At 36.7% G+C, this 22,405-nt stretch overlaps 1 protein-coding gene across 1 annotated transcript; it reads right to left on the bottom strand.

The window, feature by feature from the left end:
• Window positions 1–11,627: 11,627 nt before the first annotated feature.
• LOC105214425 (uncharacterized) lies at window positions 11,628–12,637 on the bottom strand. The gene is made up of 2 exons (XM_011187853.3): window positions 12,502–12,637; window positions 11,628–12,274 (listed from the first exon to the last, which is right to left on the bottom strand). Exons 1-2 carry the CDS (start codon window positions 12,511–12,513, stop codon window positions 11,777–11,779), a joined length of 510 nt encoding a protein of 169 aa, XP_011186155.1. The 5' UTR covers window positions 12,514–12,637; the 3' UTR covers window positions 11,628–11,776.
• Window positions 12,638–22,405: the final 9,768 nt, after the last annotated feature.

Here is a 22,405-nt window from a genome sequence, read left to right as displayed (position 1 = left end):
CGTCTTGGATTTCATTTAAATTTCTATGCAGTACCAATGAAATAGAATAATACTATATTTTCATCGCATCATCGGTTCACTGGGCAGATGATTGAAGCTTTGAATTATGAGCGCATATTACGTATAACCTGTTTGTGCATTACAACATTGCGACAATAAGTGTGATATAATTTTTTGTATAATAACATCACAGCTATCCTAGTAACTAATGATTTTTTTTTTTTTAATTTTTTTTTTTTTTATTTATTTATTTATTTAGAAGAGAAATAATTATAAACAATTACTCCACTTATATATACAAAGCACTAGCTGCCAAGGCCTTCGGCTTGAATAATCATAAATCTAAGGTATATAATTAATACGATTGCAATTCAAATAGTTAATAGTGTGTTAAGAATGATATATACAATTACTTAAAATTTAAATATTTAACTTGCTAGACTTTAAGAATTTTACAAAAAGGTTAACGTTATTGTCGTCTGTACGATTAAGTAAGTCCGAGGGTTTCATGTTGCCAAAAATCAAAACTCTGAGCTGTTGTAGAGGTGAGCATCTGTCGAGGATATGGTTTATTGTGAAATCTCCAAAGCCACATAAAGGGCAATTAGGTTTGTTTGTACCATTCAAAAGGTGTCCATGTGTGGCAAGTGTATGTCCAATCCTGATGCGTATAAATGTTTTTATATTCTTGCAGGTGTTGTTATTTGAATAATGAGGTGCTTTCCCTAATGGATTTGCAAGTTTGTAATGATGGTTGTAGCTTATCTAATCGTTTTGAAAACAGTCGTTGATGTGTTGTTTGACATACTGCTTAATATCTTTCATGGTAAAATAAGCTGACATATGTAGTGGTTCTTTGCTAGCTGCTTTTGCACGTATGTCGGCCATTTCATTTCCTTTGATTCCAACGTGTGCAGGAACCCACATAATTTTGATTTTGTTATTACATTTGTTTATGAGGTTTCGAATTTTAGTGACCATAGGGCAATCGTTTAATTGGTTGAAAATGGCATCTATGGCGGATTTACTATCACTGCAGATAATGGTTTTATTTCCACTATTCAAAGCAAAGAGTACAGCTTCTAATATGGCAGCTGTTTCAGCTGTGAATATTGAGCAGTACGATGGCAAAACAAAGGCAGCTATTGTGGCACCGACCTTATTTGTCACAGCAAACGTGGTAGAGGTATCACTTTTAGATCCGTCTGTAAAAATAAAATCCCACTCATCGCTATATGGTCCTATACTTTCATTATATAGTTGTATATATTCGGTGTTGCTGGTGGAATTCTTCTGGTGCTGTTGTATGTCGTTAATCCGGCACGACGATAATGTCAGCGATGGTGGAGTTAATGGTGATTGAATCAATGAAGGGCACGTAAATAATCCTATTTGTTTAGAAGTCATGAGACAGCGTACGATGGTTGAAGGTTTGTGGTACGTGCGTGAACTTTGGATAGCGCTATTTACATCCTTAAGTATTAACTCATTTCGACACAGAAGCAACTTTGGGATGAGTAACATAGTGTTATATGAGATTCTCTGGGATATATCTGGTAATCCGGATTCTGCTAAAATTGCTTTGATCGGTGATGTTGGTGCTTTTAAGAGTTTGATATTGGTTTTGGCACTGTGTCTGTAAATAGCAAGTCCATAGTCAATTTTTGATAATATTAAGGCTCTTGTGACATTAATGAGCGTGTTTGTGTGACATAAGCAATGTTTCGATGACAAAAATTTAATGATATTTAGTCTAAGAAATAAGTTTGATCGGATATATTTACAATGTTCTTTATAAGAAAGAGTTTTATCAAATATAATACCTAGTATTTTTAAACTTTGGGTATGTGGGATTTGGATATTAGAAATTGATAGAATAGGGAAGGAGCAGTTGTGTTTTCTACAAATATGAAATGTGGAGCTTTTGTTTAATGATATCTTTGCTCCGGATATTTCAGACCATTTATTGACATCATTTAGTATCTTTAGAAATATACGTTTAACTTGATTCAGATCTTTAATTTTTGTAAAAACCACAACATCATCTGCGTAAATAAAGTGATGCGTTCGAGGGTTGGAACTAATAATGGTGCTGACTTTATTAAATGCTATTATGAAAAGCGTAACGGAGAGCGGTGAACCTTGAGATATACCATTGTATAATTTAAAAACTTGTGAAGTGCATTTATTGACACATACGGTAAATTTTCGATTATAGAAAATCGATTCTACAACGTTAAACATTTTGATGCCAATTTTCCAGCGCTTAAGTTCACTGAGTACCATGTGACCTCCGACTCTATCAAACGCTTCGAAATCTAGGCTAAGTACCGAAGCGTGGTTACGGGTTGCCAAGTTTGTGGATACGAAATGTTCGAAATGTAGTAGGGGGTCTATAACTCCCAACCCTTTTTGAAATCCGAATTGGTGCTGGCTTATGAGTCCATTTGCTTTAGCGAACCACATTAGTCGGGTAGAGATGATTTTTTCTAAAGTCTTAGATATACAAGGTAAAAGGGAAATTGGTCGGTAATTCTCAATGTAGGAACTTGGTTTATTGGGTTTAGGAACAGGAATGATTGTGGAAATCTTCCATTGCTGAGGGTATACACCAGAGTTTAGTATTTTATTATATAGTATGACAAGTCTATATTTAAGGGAGTATGGGATATTTTTTAGGATGGGATAGGATATTTTATCAGAACCAGGGGTCTTTCCTCTCAGCGTTGAGATTGTAGTTTCGAATTCATTAAGCGTAATATCAGCTTCAATATGAAGCGCTTTTGATGAAGGTGTTGGGTTAGTATATGTTTCTTTCTCGCTTTGAGCTTTCAATGAGTTAAAGTTAGGGGGGGAATTTGGATCAGAAGAGTATGATGACCACGTTTCTGCAAATTTTTCCGCGATTTCTTGAGACATATAAACAGGTCCAAATTGTGTGTTAATATGGGATATATTAAATTTTTGTGAGGACCCAGTTAGCATTTTTATGTCTGACCATATTTTTTTAGAATTCTTAGTTGGGTTTATGTTGGCTGTTAACTCTTCTAATGATTGCCTTTTAGCCAATTTTAACTCCTTTCTAAAGATCGCGTTAGCCTTTTTATATTCAATCAGATTAGGGTCAGTTCTGTTAAGTTTAAATTTTTTTCACATATATTTTTTCTTGTTTCTAAGGGTTGAAAGTATATTTGTCCAATAAGGCAGCTTTGTTGAGAACATTTTGGTGTTATTTGAGGGTATGGCAAAATGAGCTGCAGATCGAATAATTGTTTTAATGGCAAATGCTTCAGCATTTACATTTTCACAAGGGCGCCTAGTATTAGATAAATATGTTGAAATATTACAGAACTTTGTCCAGTCAGCCTTATCAGTCAAAAATTTAGACCTTGGTTTGATATTGTAAGATTTAGGAATGGAGAGGGAAGTAACTATTGGAAAGTGATCGCTATTGTGAAGATCATCTATTGTATGTGAAGAAAGTTTTGGTGCTATAAGGGATGAGGCTAGGATAATGTCTGGATGGGTAAAGGTGCCATGTGTAGAGAAGTGTGTTGGGAGCCCATCATTCAAAACAATAAGGTCATGTGAAAGAATTATATTTTCAATGATTTCACCCCTTTTATTCACGGTCCCCAAAGTGGACACCATGCGTTAAAATCTCCCAAAATAATAATTGGTGTAGTGAATGAGTTTAAAATATTAGAAAGTTCTATATAAGAAAAATTCTGATGAGGTGGAATGTAACAGTTAACAATAGTGAATTTAAATCCGATTTCGATTTCTATGGCTAAGCAAGAGATGTTGCTGTTGATAGGAATTTGCTTATGATTTACTGATTTAATAAATATTGCGATACCTTATTTAACGCATGTATGTTGAGAGCTATTGTGAAAATAACTAAAGTATTTATTAGGAGGGCAAATCTTTTTATGAATAGGTATATGAGTTTCTTGAAGTGATATAATTTCTGGTCCAAATTCATTAATAAGAATATTTAAATCAGGGTAGTTATTAAGTAGACCGTTTATGTTCCATTGCAAAATTCGCATAATTTACTCTATCATTTCATTATTTGTTGACGGAGGGGAGAATACTGTAGGTAGTGGAGTGAAAATTGCAGAAGATGTTAGTGCTGGAGATGTAAGGTAAGAGAGCAACGAGGAGATCATTGCTTGTGTTTGAGAGTCATCGACTGATGCTGCTGTGTTTGTTGTGGCATTTGCTGTGGTGTAATTGTTTTCGTTGGTTTCTTTTGTTTCTTTTTCATTATTTTTAGAAGATAGAGTTCTGTAGAGGTAATTTGGGTGTTTTTGTTGTTTTCTTGAGAGTTGTCAGAATTATTTTTAGTTATGTTGGCAAATGTAGTGGAGTTTTCAAAGAGAGGAGGAGATGAGTAGGATTTATGTATTTTTATTGCTTCACGCATGGAACATTTTTTGTCTGTTTTTATTGTTATTATTTGTTTCATTTGTAAATATTTGGGACATGTTTTGTCAGAAGAGGGGTGATTACCTGAGCAATTAACGCAAGAGGTTCGAGAGCAAGCGATAGGTTGGTGAGGGTGGAGAGCACAGCAAGGTTATTGTGGAGTTTTATTTCTACATCGCAAATGCCATGTAATGTTTTTGTAATTATGAATTTTCTGGCTATTTGTTGGTTTTTAACTAATAATAGAAGATTCCCGTCTCTTAGTTCTGATATATTAATTATTTCACTGCTAATGATCTTTAATGCTTTATGTACAGCAAAACACGAATATTTGCTTATCGGCTTTTGTGAATTTATTGCACTTAACACTAGGTATTTCGGATTGTCTTTTGTTGTTGGAGGGAGATTTGGGAAATCGTTAATGGGAAATGATTGGGTTTTTTTTTCTTTTTGGTTTGGGACTTGATGATAACAGGGCAAACCTGTTATCACCAAGAGAGTGTCCCCCTTGGGGCTTATTTCTTGTAGTAAACAGTGATTATATATTAGCACTCTATAACACGCGTTTTAAATGAAAAATATGACACTTTAAATATAGTTCAGAGAGAGGGAGTGAAAGAGCAAAAGAAACTCACTAATAGCACCAAACACAACCGTTCGCTTCAGGCATCAGTCGATGACTGTTTTTTTTTTTAATTTAATTATACGGATAGTGTTTTAATTTATTGGTTAACTATAAGAAAGTTCTTCTTGAAAATGGGACTGATGGAAATGAATGATGTTAATGCGTTCTAAAACTACCCCCGATGGACAAAACTACAAATTGATGCACCGATTTCACCTATTTCAGTATTTGGATTTACTAGATCAACTGTTCAGTTTATGACCTTGAATGATCAATAACTACAACTTACTTATAGCTTCATCCAATCTTCGAAACATTTCTTATACACATATTTAACCCTTAAATGTATGATGTACCATCGATTATCCAAAGATGTTTTGCTTTATTTTTATACTCTCGCAACAAAAGTTGCTAAGAGAGTATTATAATTTTGTCCACATAACGGTTGTTTGTAAGTCCTAAAACTAAACGAGTTAGATATAAGGTTATATATACCAAAGTGATCAGGGTGAAGAGTGGAGTTCAAATCCGAATGTCTGTCTGTCCGTCCGTCCGTCCGTGCAAGCTGTAACTTGAGTAAAAATTGAGATATCTTGATGCATCTTGAAAGACGTATTTCTTGGCACCATAAGAAGGTTAAGTTCGAAAATGGGCGAAATCGGACAACTGCCCCGTCCACAAAATGGCGAAAACCGAAAACACATAAAGTGCAACAACTAAGCCATAAATTAAGTTATTGAAGTAAAATTTGGTATGAAGGATCGCACTATTAAGGGGCATATGTGGACGTAACTGTTTTGGGGAAGTGGACGTGGCCCCGCCCCTACTAATTTTTTGTACATATCTCGTAAACTACTAAAGCTATATCAAATAAACTTTCCAAAGTCGTTTGTTATCGGTACTACCTTATACAGTCCAATGGAAGAAATCGGATTATAATCACGCCCACCTTCCATACAAAGATTATGTTGAAAACTACTAAAAATGCTTTAAATCAGTAATGAAACCCACCAGAAACCTTAAATTTCATTATAAAGATGTTACAGAAGAGCTGCACTCAAAATGGTATACAAAATTTTAAGTGGGCGTGGTTCCGTCCACTTATGGGTCAAAAACCATATCTCAGGAACTACTCGACCAATTTCATTGAAATTCGGTTTATAATATCTTCCTAGCTAGAAGTCGATAAAGAATGGCATCGCCCTTCTAAACATCGTCGAAATCGGTCCATAAGTTTTCAAGACCCTATATATCGAATATTAGGACCTCAGTGCTTCTAACAATTTTTTTACCGAAAATGTAGGTAAGTCTCTCATATATTTTGAAGAAATTCAGAGGGAATATCTTTCTTTTATAAGTGTCTAAAATATGAGAAATCGGGTCATAAGCTCCCATATACCTATTGTTAGAGTTCTCAAACTTTCAATAGAATTTATATCATATATAATATAATATATGACGAATATGTGGGTCAAATTGTGTGTTATATTAATAAAATTAAATAAATAAATTGCGAGAGTATGCGAGAGTATAAAATGTTCGGTTACACCCGAACTTAGCCCTTCCTTACTTGTTTGTGATATATTTTCTCTTTTTGTGGGAGGTGCAAGTAAGACTCACCATATCTCGAAAAACATCTTGCAAGTATTACATAAATTTTTCACAACAGTTACTTAATGCTTCAGCAGGAGTTTATTGTCGGTAACTTCTCATCAACCACAGATTCAGGCTTCCGTACTATTTCAGCGTTTTTCAAGCGGAAGGGGCTGTCATAAAGGTTGCAGCGGATCCACTGCTGTCGATTCACTCTGATAACCTTCTCGCTGACTGTGCGCTCCATACTTCTGTCGCTAGATACTGTAAATCGCAAGGGGTCAAGGGAACCCCTTCACCCTCAGTAAGGTCAATCTTTCACCTAGTCATAGAAGTTCTAACTGGTAATTGTCCCAACGGGATTCACGCGGTCCAACTAAAAATTTTTAAGGATGCTAGCTGCAGAAGCTACTTGAAAGAGGATGAAGTTGAATCTTCCAAACTTTTCATTTTCGAATGCCCAGCGTTGGCAAAGATCTAGGCAAAAGTTCCTTGAATCTCACTTTTTGGGCATATTCGTGAATCAGCGGTTATAGAAGTAAAAAACATCTGCCGAGTTGTGGTAGGTTCTAACGCTTAATCGATTCTTAAATTTAAATGAGGGGCTACACATTTTTTGGCATCACAAAAGACTGTCCTTAATATCCTAAGTGTGTTGTCTTTTGGAGTACAACCACCAAACTTAACCTTACCTAACCTATTTATTACTTCGTACATATTAAATAATGTGAAACAGTTCACAATAAACAAAATATTTCGTTATTTTTCACTATCGGTCTCACCTTCGAATATTGACATACTGATTAATCAAGATGTAAAAAGTAGAATTCTACTTAGTTACCTCTCTCCTATTATATAAGGTTATTCAATCTAAATTACACTGACTATTAAAAAAACTGGTAACTATAAATATGTTCTGGTGCTTCGGAAATTTTGAAGAATGAGAAAGAGTAAACGATACTTAACTGGGTTGCTTAATTAAGGCGTAAATGCTCTATATTTGAGCTTACAACTATTGTACCGATAAATAAAAATCCCGGAATAATGGGATGAGTTAGTTTATTAAGTAAAAATGCAAAATTTTAATGATTATACCCTACTCTGAGTTTAACAATTACAAACATGGTCCTACAAGGATTTAACGTATCACAATTCTTAGTCGAACACATCTGTATATATTTATTTATTCATATACGAAATTATGCAAAGCAATCATTAACTATTGATGGGGTGTATTTAATACCTCTCTTATTGCATTTATTATTGGTGTCGCGACGCCAACATTGTTGTGACTGGCGTTATGTTCAAAGCTACAGCCACAATCGTCTGCTCCGTTCTTTTTTGTTTCTCCCACAGCAACAGACAGCGCACCGACTCTTCCACAAACATATCTATGTGTGATTGGGCCACTTAGGCGTATAAGCTATACACTTTTAGACATAATTAAGGATGTTTGTACAAGCCACAAAAATACAAACACCTACACTTGTGAACATACTCACACACACAAACATCTGAAATATTTTCATTTCATTGTGATGCGCACAAGTATTACAAAATACTTGTTATCATAGAAGGTAATATAAGAGGCAAAACGAATATGAAAGTAGGTACATACGTGTAAATATGTATAAGCTCCCACTTACTGTATATTTCGCTGCCGCAATTTGTCTGCTGCGTGAATGTTATGTCTGACCTGTGTGTATACAAGTATGTGTCAGCGTTCTTCATAGGTGCCGCCGGCGTTAAATATTATCGCATTTAAAAAGTTATGCAATGACGATTCATTATAGTGTGTGTATACCCGTGTAGGACGTAAGAAATATTACCATACATTAGATTAATTGATGATCTGAACTTTAAGATCCAACTAAGATAGAATCTATAACTAATACAGACTATCTTAAAAGCCCCATCAGGAAACCACAATATTACCCAATGATAAGTAAGATAAAATTATGATTACATATGAAAATAATCTCGCTCTAAGCTCATTCAATAATCTAACCGTTTACATATAACCAAAGCAGATTATCAATCAACTGTCAAATCAGCTGTATTTGTTGTTGTATTACACTTCTCTTCCTCGCTGTCGGCCAGTTTGGTTTACATTTTCATTTGACATTTCTCCTCTTCGCGAAATAATCGATAAAACTAAGAATAACATCGAAAATCTTGTTGTATAATGCGACATAATTTTTATACTCTCGCAACAAAAGTTGCTAAGAGAGTATTATAGTTTTGTTCACATAACGGCTGTTTGTAAGTCATAAAACTAAACGAGTTAGATATAGGGTTATATATATCAAAATGATCAGGGTGACGAGACGAGTCAAAATCCGAATGTCTGTCTGTCCGTCCGTCCGTCCGTCCGTGCAACGGATAACTTGAGTAAAAATTGAGATATCTTGATGAAACTTGGAACACACGTTCCTTGGGACCGTGAGAGGGTTGCTTTCGAAAACGGACAAAATCGGACCATTGCCACGCCCACAAAATGGCGAAAACCGAAAACATAAAAAGTGTCATAACTAAGCCATAAATAAAGTTATAAAAGTAAAATTTGGTACAGAGGATCGCACTAGGAAGGGTCATATTTGGATGTAATTTTTTTGGGATAGTGGGCGTGACCCCGCCCCCAAATCGGTTATTTGTATATATCTCGCAAACCAATAAAGCTATATAAACCAACCTTTCTGCAGTCGGTTCTCTTACATACCCCACCACACACCATGAAAATAGTTGAAATCGGATAATAACCACCCCCACCTCCCATACAAAGGTTAGGTTGAAAATTACTAAAAGTGGGTTAACTCACTAACGAAAAACGTCAGATTTTTTTACAAAATAGTGGCGTCGCCCACTTATGGGTCAAAACCCATATCTCAGGAACTACTCGACCGATTTCAATGAAACTTGGTTTGTAATAGTTTCTTTACATCCCAATGGTATGTTGTGAAAATAGGCCAAATCGCTTCACAGCCACGCCTACTGACTATATACCAGAACTTTGAAGACAATCTGAATCGTTAACTTTGCAATATATAAAGTAAGCACTAGTGAAGATATCGATGCAGAACTTTGCACAAATACTACCTTTATAGTGTGGCAGCCCCATTCTAAAAATCCTCGGTGCTTCTAACCTAATATTATGGTTTCCAACTTTCAATGCACTTTATACAATATATATGACGAATATGTGGGTCAAATTGTATTTTACATAATATGAATAAATTGCGAGAGTATAAAATGTTCGGTTACACCCGAACTTAGCCCTACCTTACTTGTTTAATCTCGGATGCACAAAAGATTAATCTCGGATTATCGAGTTAAGTCCGTAAATGCAGATAAGCTCGTTATATGTAAGCATACTATAAGTAAGAAATCCAAGCAAAATCAAAGCAGTACTGTAATTCTTCGCCGAGAGAATTAAGGATTGCTTATAACACCTTGAAATAATTGGTAATAATTTATACATCTGTTAAGTTCAAAATTACTTAAAAAGGAAGTCACTAATAAATATTTTCAAAAACATTAAATTTAATTCAAAAGTTTACATGTGAATCGGACAGCAAACTGGCGTGATAACTAGCAGAATTGGCGAAATGCCACTCCAAACCTAATTTAAATACAATTTGGTTCGTAATATTCCATAGATATCAAAATAATGACTTGTGTTATATGTATTAGCATCTCTTCATAGCAAAAATGTGGATTGTATCCAATGAAAAAACTGCACTTTCCAAAAGCCAATACCACTAAGAAACACGATTTTGTAGAAATTTTCGCAATGTCATCGTCCATATTGTGTGAAAATTCTATTCGGATAGGTAGAAAAATAAACCGTGAAATAAGAAGGTGACGTTAACCACAACAACGACACTTCTCTGCTGTGCCAGAATTAGTTATATTCTTGTCATTGGGAGAAGTTGATTTTCTTTTCAAAAAGAACGACATATTTTATGTTACAACGATATTTGTGAAAAGATAATTACATTTTTCACGTTCTTTTTCAGGAATAACGACACTTTTAACTTATGACATGGAAATTGTTTTATATTTTTCACAAATAACGACATAATTCATATTATCCAAGAAAAAGCTTTAGGCTACTAGTAGTAGTTTATATTTGGTAAATAAGAGACAATTAAAAACTTTAAACCGCTCTCCTGACAAATCACCTTTTTTGAGTTGTGATACTATTCATGTAAATGAGCGATATGTATATTGTGCAATATATACATACATCTTAAAAAACAAATTTAGTAAACGTATTATATTGGACAAACTATAGCTTATCGCCGAATATAGCCCCATATACGGATTTTCAAACTCCCCGTTGGACTTATATATTGATTTTTGTTATTCTATTTGTTTTTGTTATAGGGGAAAAAATTTTGTGTTATTTTAATAAAATTAAATTAATAAATAGTGTATAAAGTGTTAGGTTACACGCGACTTAGCTCTTTCTTACTTGTTAAAAATATTTTCATTTCCTTTTTATTTTTTTTCCATTTAAACAACCCCACCAAGTTAGCCTTATCAATAGCATTGTGATACATCTCTTATTCTTGTAGGATTCACAAGGAAGTCTGCTTAATTACACTCGCGCGAGGTGGAATATTAATTAATAAAATATGCATAACAACAATTCTCTCAATTTTATTAACGAAACCAGGCGCCCAACAATATTAATGCCAAGTGACGCAGGACATACCTCGAAACGGGCATAATTATGTGTTTGAGAATAATCAAATTTTCTGGCCGAAGCATTCTGTTGGTAAGAAGGATTGCGTCCACTGATTTCTATATATAGCAGAATTCGACAAGATATACCTCCATTTGCAAAAGTGCAGATTTATGCGATTACGAGAACTTAATTATGCCGCAGGACAAAAATAGCAACGAAGGTAAGCAAAAGTGAGAGCATAATAAAGAGGAAGCGCGTGCGAAGATAATTTACAAAACATTTGTATGCATTCTATTTACAGAATTCCGGATTTATTCTTCTTTTCTCAGTATACATTTATCGAACGCAAGAAAGAATGGATTGGATAAATCAATTAAAATATACATATATTTTTTGAAAGTTCCTGGAATGAGCCGCATGTCGAAGTTATTGCCAGTTTATTTCTTAAAATCGGTGGAGGCATAGACCAGCGGATGACCATAGGCGGTGAATCCATAGGAGCGATAGACTGGTGCTGGGAGTGGAGCGGCCGCAGCGAACGAGCGCACTTGTACTGGAGCGTTGGCGTGAACAAAGGCGGCGGCTGGACCTAAACCGAATGGCAATGTGCGCAACAGCGGTGCGTGCTGCAGGAACGGTGCAAAAGTTTGAATGGCAGGTGCGGCGTATGAGCGGACGGCGGGTGTCACTATTGGTGTAATGCGTTGGGCTTTGCTATGCACAACCGTTGAACTCTGATGGGAAACAGCAGTGGGCACACTCTCGACCAATTCGCCAACTTTAGCCAAAGCGGGTTCGTGCACTTCAACGTGTGTGGGCTCGGCGACAAGTGTAGACTTGTAGAGCGGCAGTGCTGCTGCCAATGGAGCGGACGGTAGCACCGCTATTTCATCCGGTGCGGCATTAGCCAGCGCACAAACAAACAGGATGCTGAACTGAAAGAAAATAAATTTAAAGAACTGTCTCAAGATTTGCCAAATTTTTTCCATTTAGTAACGATATTTTTGAAAGAATAAAATAATCAAATTGGATATTCAAATATTTTAGAACCTTAATATTGAATATAGAATTCACAAATCTCTGAAATTTTCCAAATTCTCTTTAGTAGCACTAATCTTATTCTCCAGAAATAAATTCAAATTGCAGTTGTTGTAGCACTCACCACTTTGAACATTTTTACTGCTGGAACTAGAGTTGTCACAATAAAAATCTATTAAACAAAGTTTCTTACTAGAAGGCTACACTCGCATTGAATACTTACCACAAGTTTCTAGCGCTTTTATAGAACTTATTGATCAATAAAAAATAAAGAAAAGGAGGCAAAAACTTCTAGGATTATTTTAAGAATGAAACTCAAGTGGCATAAGAACCAAATGAGAGGAAAAAACTTCAGCGGAAGACAGGCCTTTAAGCCTCAAACACGTGCGGCATCAAGATAGCAGAGCAAACCAAATGATCATATTTCAGCTACAACAATAAACTAACAACAAACGCTATAAATGAAAGAATGAAGCAAAAATCCACCTAAGCCCCAAAGCATTACGCCGATAGCGCGCAATCATTTTGGCCATTCTAGTGGCCGTGTGCTGTGATTTCACTTTCGCTGAAGCTGCGCGCAACGAGCATCAATGCCGATTCCGCAATTATGAGATCGTAAACCAACACCTCCATTGACTTGTGCTAACCTCTGCAACTCTGGTCGAAGGGTGTGTGCTTGAGTTCTACGCCGAACTGTTGATAGTTAGCGCTGATTGGCAAGAGCGCAAGAGCAATTGTGTGTCACACTTCAATCGCTCGGCCCAAAGTCATTTGTTATTGTGGCAGACGTAACGCGAATACCTCAAGTTCATTCCTAAGGGATTCCTTTGGTACGACACATTTGGTCTGTAACATCATCCCATTTAATGTGGCGTTGAGCGTGTTCTATACAACGCCTACGCTTCAAATGATCACAATCGCCACTCAGCGTAGACAAGCCGTTGAGTGCTGAATGCGCACACAAAGCTAGCATTATTCGATTCGCTCTTTTTGCAAAATATCGGCTTAATGTAATCCGCTCTAATCCTATTGCATCGATTTAACACATCATGCAAGGGCATTGACAGCTGAGGGAACACTTAGAGAAATTTGTGTGAATTTAATTCATGTATTTATATATCTTTCGTCAGTTGACACCAACTTCAACAGAAGAAGTCATGTTCCCATTGCGATCTTGAGTTTTAGTACATAAGATGGAATAATGTAATAAAGTTGTTTGAACTATGCAGACTCTGGGTCAGATGTGGCATCCTTTCGTTAGTGGTTGGTTACATTGCATGCAGACTATACAAGCACCGATAAACACATAGAAAAGAGGTTATTACGAACAAAGCTCCAGACCTGGCTCCCAATTTGCAATCAAGAAAGGAATTTATTCATAACTAGCAGACTCGACCACAAGCTTTTGTGGCTGAGATATACATTAAATTAGTAAATTTTTCAATATATGAAAACGTTATAACCTGTGTATTGATTGATATACATTATTGTAGATCTGTAAATGCGTAAATCATCATAATTTGTTAAACTTTGAATTTTTTTAATCGTATATTGAAATACGTAACAAATGAGCAAATTTCATAGTTGGCTCAATCTTGGCTTCGGTGATGATATTGCTTGCCTTAATCTCTAATTGATTACGTCATCCTGGTTTGTAGCTGTGTCAACTCTGCTAGAACGAAATCCTAAATTGTCGCATTGAAAACATCGACATCTTTGTTTTTTACCACCAATAGAGAGTGACAGAAATCTGTTGTAAATGTTATTAATCACACCGCCATTTCCCAATCCTGTTTGATATTTTTGTTAATTGGCGATTCTTTATGTGTTGCCATAAATTAGATGATTTTAGGCATGCGAGTAATTTCAAGTCCGAATGTACCGTTCATCTGCCTACTAACAGGTGCCAAGTTGCCCCTATTCACTTTATACCTTGGTGGTGAAAATGAGTGAAATCGGTTCAGGAATTACCTCAGCCCTCATATACTATATATCATGATTTTCGTTATTCTAGTGGACTTCGTGCCGTATATATGGGTCAAATTGTGTGTAATCTTGATAAAATTACATCATTAAATTGCGAGAGTATAAAATGTTCGGTTGCAGCCGAACTTAGACTTTCCTTAATTGTTACAAATTGTTTTGAGCTATCGACACAACCTTACACAATTGAACAATGACAAAAATATTTTAACAAAGCAACAATGACTACCTTCAAAATATTATTATTTTTTCTTTTCTATTTTTTTTAATTTTGTTGTCAACTCATATAAAGTTCTGTTATTGCAATCTTCCGCGCAATTTTTCTACAAACATTTCTTGGCCATGCTTGAATATTTCAAGACTAAAATTAGCCAGATCGGTGTGGCAGTTCTCGACTTTTTGCGAGACTAACGAACAGCAATTCGTTTTTATATATGTATGTTTTGTTTGTATGGGAGATTAGAAAAATGTGAATTTTTGACTTTTTCAGGGAATTTCTGTAATTTTCTCTCCGTAAGAACCATCCTTGTACTTCAAGAAATATTTAAAAAGAGAAATTTGCGAAATCGATTCATATGTTCTCGAGTTATACGCTTAGCTACACATTTAGCGATTCATTTTTATATTCTAGAAGATGAAGAATTAAGCACCGAGACCAAAACCTATTTTGATTCAAATGGGAATGGTATCGAAAAGTGATACCTACTAAATCAGTGAATCAACTGCGATAGCAACCTTCCCCATCGGACTACTAGGTCCTATAGATCCCATAGAACAGTAATTGCCATTATATGGTAATGGTGCGCAAAAATACTTCTCTTGGTCATAGTTGGAGCGTCAAAACATTCAGTAAGGCTTTGGAAAAAAAGTTAAGAAAGCGAGAAAAAAAGCTGAACATGATTTGTCGTTATAGTTTCCCTCATCCAACCCCCACATTCAACCTATAAGAATAATATCATATAAAAAAAATCATCTAGGGAAAAAGCAAATAATCAACAAATTTAATACAGTTCATTTTTTCAATGCCATTCAACAGCCATTATACTTAGAACAAAAACTTATAATGTCTCCTCTAGTGAACCGTACAAAGATTGAAATAACGACGATTTAGCCTTCTTTCCAAGCTTTCTTTGTCCAATTATGATGAGATTGAACTTAAAAATAGTTGATCCAAAGGGGGTTATCATTTTGACGAACGCAAATACATCCGCAACTTTAACACTTTTATTACCTTAAGACTCTGCTAAATACTATATAAAATATAATTATCGCGGGGAACACAATTAAAACTTTATGTAAACAAATAGAAGGCGCAACAAAAAAAGTACAAAAAAATAGTTGATATAAAACACTTATTGCACTAAAAACACAAATTACGTTTGTCTTAATTAATTTCACAAGTTAAAATAAATACCATTAACTTCAAACTCCATTAAAAATAATCTTGATCCTTTATATACATACATTTTGACAAAAAATTGTGAGATGGCCTATGGGCGGAACCACAGTGTACTGTGAGCAATAAAATCGATTCCAAAACTGTGTTATATGTGTGTAAAATAAACTGGAATTACGAAACTTTCCATCATTTAAAGATTTTATACCACAACGCTAAAATTAATAAGAGCCTGGTCGAATACAAGTTTCTTGTACATCTTTTCATATATGATTTCAGAAGCTTGGAATATTGTCACTACGCTACTTTAATTCGAGAAAAGCAGACCACAAAATAATTTTAAAATGTGGATGTGGATCATTCAATTAAATGTTCACTGTAACGACCACAGTTAAAGCTTTGTTTCGGGTCGTTATGAAGCTTAGACCAAACTGACACTGTATCGTATGGAAATCAAGATTCTACCCTATATCTTAGCTCTTAGCGGATATGGTTTAAACGTTGGCTCATTTTTCTCCCAAATTTTCATCTATAAATCAAATGATCCAAATGTATCAAATATTAATATTTACGCCGATAATGAGTAAGTTGACTCTTATGTACTTACAATATGTACTCAAAATTGTTTAAACTATTAACAGTGCCGTCATAAACAACGTACTTCTGATCGGCTAATAAAGTATGATAGTGAGAAGGTAGCAGTAGGATAAAAGTACTATATATATGTACGTCATAACAATTACCTTTCGCAGCTTGAACCGTTATAATCCTGTAGAGTTTGGAGCCGAAGCTACAATGTAAACAGCAGAGGACTTTGGCCTCTGATACTCTCACAGCTGGTTACCGTAGCGCAATGAGCTCACTCCAAACTGCGAGAAGGAAAACGAAAGAACGAGATTTAAAAATAATGCATCAACAATGTAAGATGTGTGCGTCAATCACAACAGTGTTGGCAATACAATGTCAATACACCCGATACTCGTATGGAAGAGGTCCGCCACCAAAAACAACAAAAAATCGACGAACAACAGTTCATTAAGGCCAAACTTGGCATTGTGCGCTTTGTTTTAACAATTCCTTCCATGATAAAAGCATAATATAATTTTTCCAAACACACTTACACATACATATATGAATTCTCGGCGTTTTAATATGTTTTAAATGTACTTTCAGGCCTATGAAAATGCCTGCCTTTCAAGGAAATTCAGTTCATGGCAATGAATGGTAAACAACTCAATTTTATGGCCGCTGGTCAAGCGCGCGGTGATGGGAGTAACACGAAACAATGCAGCCACCACCAACCACAACAACACACGGCACAGTGTCGATGCACTCGCAAACGTCAAGGATATCTCAAAACAATACGCATGTTACAATTGGAGAATTGGCGTCCAGTCCAGCCCAGTTCAGTCCAGTCCAGTCGGGAGAATGCATTTACAAAAGCGCCAGCGTTTTTGTTGTGTCGCTCTGTAGTATACATATAGGCGCGTGCAGAGCTCGTCGTGTGTTTGTGTATTCATTTCCACAGAGGTGAGTGATCAATTCTCAGAAGCATAATTTTCCATGCACACATATCGGGTGTTTGGCTGTTGTCCTTTCACCTGCAACATTCTGTGAATTTCAAATGGAAACTTAATAAACAATTGAATAGATTGACCTTTCGACAGGTTGTGCTGGCGAGTGGTAATGAAAGCATATGTGTGTACGAAAAGAATTCGCATTGGTCAGCAGAAGGTCGTGCGGGTTGAGGCGAAGTGTTTAACTGGGCTCCACATGACTTTGTATGTTTGTATGTACACATGTCATTAGCCATAGCCGGTTGGAGACACAAGTGTTGTTCTGGTGCTTTTGAACTGCCAGGAGTACAATAATGATGCCTTTGGTTCACAGAGGTACTTCATTTATTATGGTTTTGTATAAACAGTTGGAGAAAATTTTATGAAATATTACTATACAAATTACTATATAAACGAATGCCTACACATCCGTATTATCTTCTATTTAGTTATCATAACAACTTCTTAAAATTTCAGAAGAAGAAGATGGCAATAAATCTTAAAATCAGATCCAGAAACAATTCTGATTTGACGATAGTTTTGTTACAAAAACTGAGATTTTAAACCAATTAAAAGGTGCTTCTGTGATTTAAAAGTGGTTGAAAAGTGGACGTGGGCTTAGGTTTTATGTACATGTACGTATTATATCTCTCACAAACGACTAAAGTTATACCAACCAAATTGCCTGTCAACACTTTGTGTCTGATACTGCAATGTCAAAAGTGCGTCAACTCGCTAAAGCAGCATAAAATTTGGCATTTAATGTGTCTGCATATGAGTTCGTATGAAAATTGGACAATTCGCGTGCCACCGCCTTTGGTCAGATTCCATATCTCAGCAACTACTCGATCAATTAATTTATTTAAGTTTAAAAATAAATGAAAACATATTACAACCACGCCAACTTTGTATTCAACACAATTTTAAATTCAATATGATTCTCTTACTAAACAATATGTAAATCTTTGCAGAAATAGTACATCCAAGGTACTACACTTCTCACCTAAAATCTGTTCGTGTTTCAAGGGCCCCGTATACAGATTGTGACTACTATAGTGTTTATGACTGACTTTATACCGAAAATATCGCTCTATCTGTAAACAATATTAGTAAAATTTCCTGGGCTTATTTTGAACACTGAACGAGACATGGCTGGGTATTGGACCAAACTAATTTTGACCGGGATATTGAGTCATAAGTAAAAAAAATGTTCTCCGATTTTTAAAGTTAGCCTCCAAATCGAAATATTTGGATTCGAAGTTCGAAAACAGTACAAAAAAATATTATTGATAACAGGATATAGCTTCTAAAAAATCTAAAATATAGATATAATCCATATTTGTTTCTTAATGCAATGGTATATAAAACTTTTTCGCCAAAGATCAAACTTTGACCTTTCATAGCATCTGTCATATAAGCTTGACCAAACAGTTTTATGTATGTGTGATTGGCGTTGCAACCGTTTAGCCGGTTATAGCCGAATCGACGATAGTGCGCTACCTCTCTCTCTCCTTCGCAGTTCGGCGCCAGTTGGAGATCCCAAGTGTAACCAGGTCGCTCTCCACCTGGTCCCTCCAACGGAGTGGAGGCCTTCCCCTTCCTCGGCTTCTTCCGGCGGGTACTGCATCGAATACTTTCAGGGCTGGAGTGTTTTCGTCCATTCGGACAACATGACCTAGCCAGCGTAGCCGCTGTCTTTTTATTCGCTGAACTATGTCAATGTCGTCGTATAACTCGTACAGCTCATCGTTCCATCGTCTGCGGTATTCGCCGTTGCCAATGTTCTGAGGACCATAAATCTTGCGCAAAATTTTCCTCTCGAAAACTCCTAGTGTCGTCTCATCTGATGTTGACATCGTCCAAGCTTCTGCACCGTAAAGCAGGACGGGAATGATAAGCGACTTGTAGAGCTTGATTTTGGTTCGTCGAGAGAGGACTTTACTGTTCAATTGCCAACTCAGTCCAAAGTAGCACCTGTTGGCAAGAGTTGTTCTGCGCTGGATTTCGAGGCTGACATTGTTCGTGTTGTTGATGCTTGTTCCCAGGTATACGAAATTAGGTCTAAAGCCACACTGATAAGATCCAATCAGTTTGTTGACGGTGGGCTTTAGTCTTTCACACAGTACGCTCGATAGAACCTTATATGCGATATTTAGGAGGCTGATCCAACGGTAATTGGCGCAGATTGTGGGATCTCCTTTTTTATGGATTGGGCAGAGCACACTGAGATTCCAATCGTCAGGCATGCTTTCTTCCGACCATATTCTGCAAAGAAGCTGATGCATGCACCTTATCAGTTCTTCGCCGCCGTATTTGAATAGTTCTGCCGGTAATCTATCGGCCCCGCTGATTTGTTGTTCTTCAAGCGGGTAACTGCTATTCGAATTTCTTCATGGTCGGGTAATGGAACATCTGTTCCATCGTCATCGATTGGGGGATCGGGTTCGCCATCTCCTGGTGTTGTACTCTCACTGCCATTCAGCAGGTCGGAGAAGTGTTCCCTCCATAATCCCAGTATGCCGTGGACATCGGTTACCAGATTACCACCTTGGTCTCTACATGAGGATGCTCCGGTCTTGAAACCTTCGTTAAGTCGCTTCATTTTTTCATAAAATTTTCGAGCATTCCCTCTGACTGCCAGCTTCTCAAGCTCTTCGTACTCACGCATTTCGGCCTCTTTCTTTTCTTGTCTGCAGATGCGTCTCGTTTCCCTTTTCAGCTCTCGGTATCTATCCCATCCCGCACGTGTTGTGGTCGTTTGCAACGTTGCAAGGCTGTCTATTTTCTCTCCGCTGCGAGACGGCACTCCTCATGGTACCAGCTTGTTTTTTGTCGTTGCCGAAAACCAATTGTTTCGGCTGCAGCGGTACGCAGTGAGTTTGAGATGCCCTTCCACAGTTCCCTTATACCGAGATGCTGATGAGTGTTCTCAGAGAGCAGGAGTGCAAGTCGAGTAGAGTATTTCGCGATTGCAGCTTTTCGACGTCGAACCTTCCTTGTGTTTGTTGACGGGCATTCTTTGCTGCACAGAGGTGGGTGCGTATTTTCGCTGCGACCAGATAATGGTCCGAGTCTATATTTGATCCTCGGAGCGAACGCACGTCTAAAACACAGGAGACATGTCTTCCGTCTATCACAACGTGATCGATTTGGTTCCGCGTGTTTCGATCAGGCGGCAGCCAATTAGCTTGATGTATTTTCTTATGCTGGAATCTGGTACTACAGACGACCATATTTCGGGCCCCAACGAAGTCGATCAGCCTCAGGCCGTTTGGCGATGTTTCGTCATGGAGGCTGAATTTTCCGACTGTTGTACCAAATACACCTTCTTTACCCACCCTGGCGTTAAAATCGCCAAGCACGACATCGTCCTTCTCTTCCGTTGGGGCGAGGGCGCAAATCAGCGATATGTTGAAGAACCTCGCTTTGATGCGGATTGTGGCAAGACGTTCATCCACCGGGGTGAATGCCAGGACTCTGCGAAGGAGTCTCTCTCCCACCACAAATCCAACACCATCCGAGGCTTTCGTAGATTTTTTCATTGGTACTTCGTTTTTATGTGGTGGGTCCCAAGCCCTACGCACAACCGCATAAGCGGGCATCGCCTTCTCACTTTAGCTCGCCTTCAAACGGATGTCTGTTGGCTACCCAGAGGATACTTGGTCTAAAACCGGAAGTCGTGAGCTGCTTGAACCATGTGGAGAAGAATCGTTTCTGGCCACTCCCAAGTGAATGACAATCAAAAACTTTCCTCACTTGCGTGAACTTCTACACATGGTAGAAGTTTTATAAAACATTGAATTAAGAGGAAACTGTAGATTATATCCATATTTTGGATTATTTTGCTATTATAACTTGAGACTAAAAATTGATAAAATCTATTCAGTAATTTCTCTAGCCCCATATACCTAATATAGACATTTTCAATCTTTCGGTTGACTTAGTAACATATGTATCGCTCAATATGTGGTTTAGTCAAACATTTGATGAATTATTCTAACTCCCAAATGCTACATACAGGGTGGCTGATGAATTTTGCTACGCTACATTAAGAAACTCAAATATTTTTTTTTTTCAGTGTATGGAATTCATTTTTCTTTTATTCATGTTAAAGCTCATTCAATTTTATTAAATATAGCTTAATTACTTTAAAAAATAATGGAATTTAAATGACCCCCCCCCCCCCCCCTGCTCGTTGATGCATGTGCGGCATCTTACCTTTTTTTCGTTTGTATGACAGCAGCGATTGTGTCCTCCGTTCGAACTGAAGGGGTTTCGATAGTAAGGTCTTCTGTTGACTGTCCATGCTCGGCAAAATTGTTTACAATTCTCATTATGGTCCATCTGCTCAGTGTTCCAGTTATCCATTTTTGTTAAATGTAAGAGTCAATCTGCAAAATAAAAAAAAATTAACCAGATTCATTAAATAGAAAAAAAGTTATTTAATTTTTTTTTGGTAGCGGCTTTCATCAGCCATTACAAAGAAATTTTCGTTTCTCTTTCGCTTACTTAGTTCGCTGCTTCGAAACATATTCCACTCATTATTTAGTGCGCAAAACTTTGAAAGCACAATACAATGTCACTCTCATGTAAATACGTACATATTGTTTTTCCAAGGCAGTAGCGTACCATTCCATCCTTATTAATTCCTATATGAATGCATATGAAATGATTTTTGTGCACATATAGATGCATAAAATGGAGTATAATCGAATACTTGAAATGCAATAGGAAGCGTCATTTTGATGCATTTGTACATGCGAATAAATAATGTTATCGAGATTGTGTTGTTCTTTGTCACATCCGCAGTGCAATAACCGAAATACATACATACACACAGAATAATAACGTAGAATATGCTTCACATTGAATGCTAGTATTTTGTGGTATGAGTAAGAAGGCTGCCTTTTGTTACATAATAAAACCACGTAATTGTGGAATGTATGTGGATAGTTACCACTTATATAACAGAATCCCGCTTAGTAATTTGATTATGAAATATAAACTCATAGTTCATATGGAGGATACTGGAGTTCCTGCTCTACAAAATATACTTTTGTAATGCAATAGTGGATCAATTCATGTCTCTACTG

This window comes from Zeugodacus cucurbitae, chromosome 4, assembly GCF_028554725.1.
Source record: "Zeugodacus cucurbitae isolate PBARC_wt_2022May chromosome 4, idZeuCucr1.2, whole genome shotgun sequence".
In the NCBI taxonomy this organism is placed as follows: Eukaryota; Metazoa; Arthropoda; class Insecta; order Diptera; family Tephritidae; genus Zeugodacus; species Zeugodacus cucurbitae.
The sequence above is the reverse complement of the archived record's forward strand: the minus strand, read 5'-3'. Positions and strand labels throughout refer to the sequence as shown.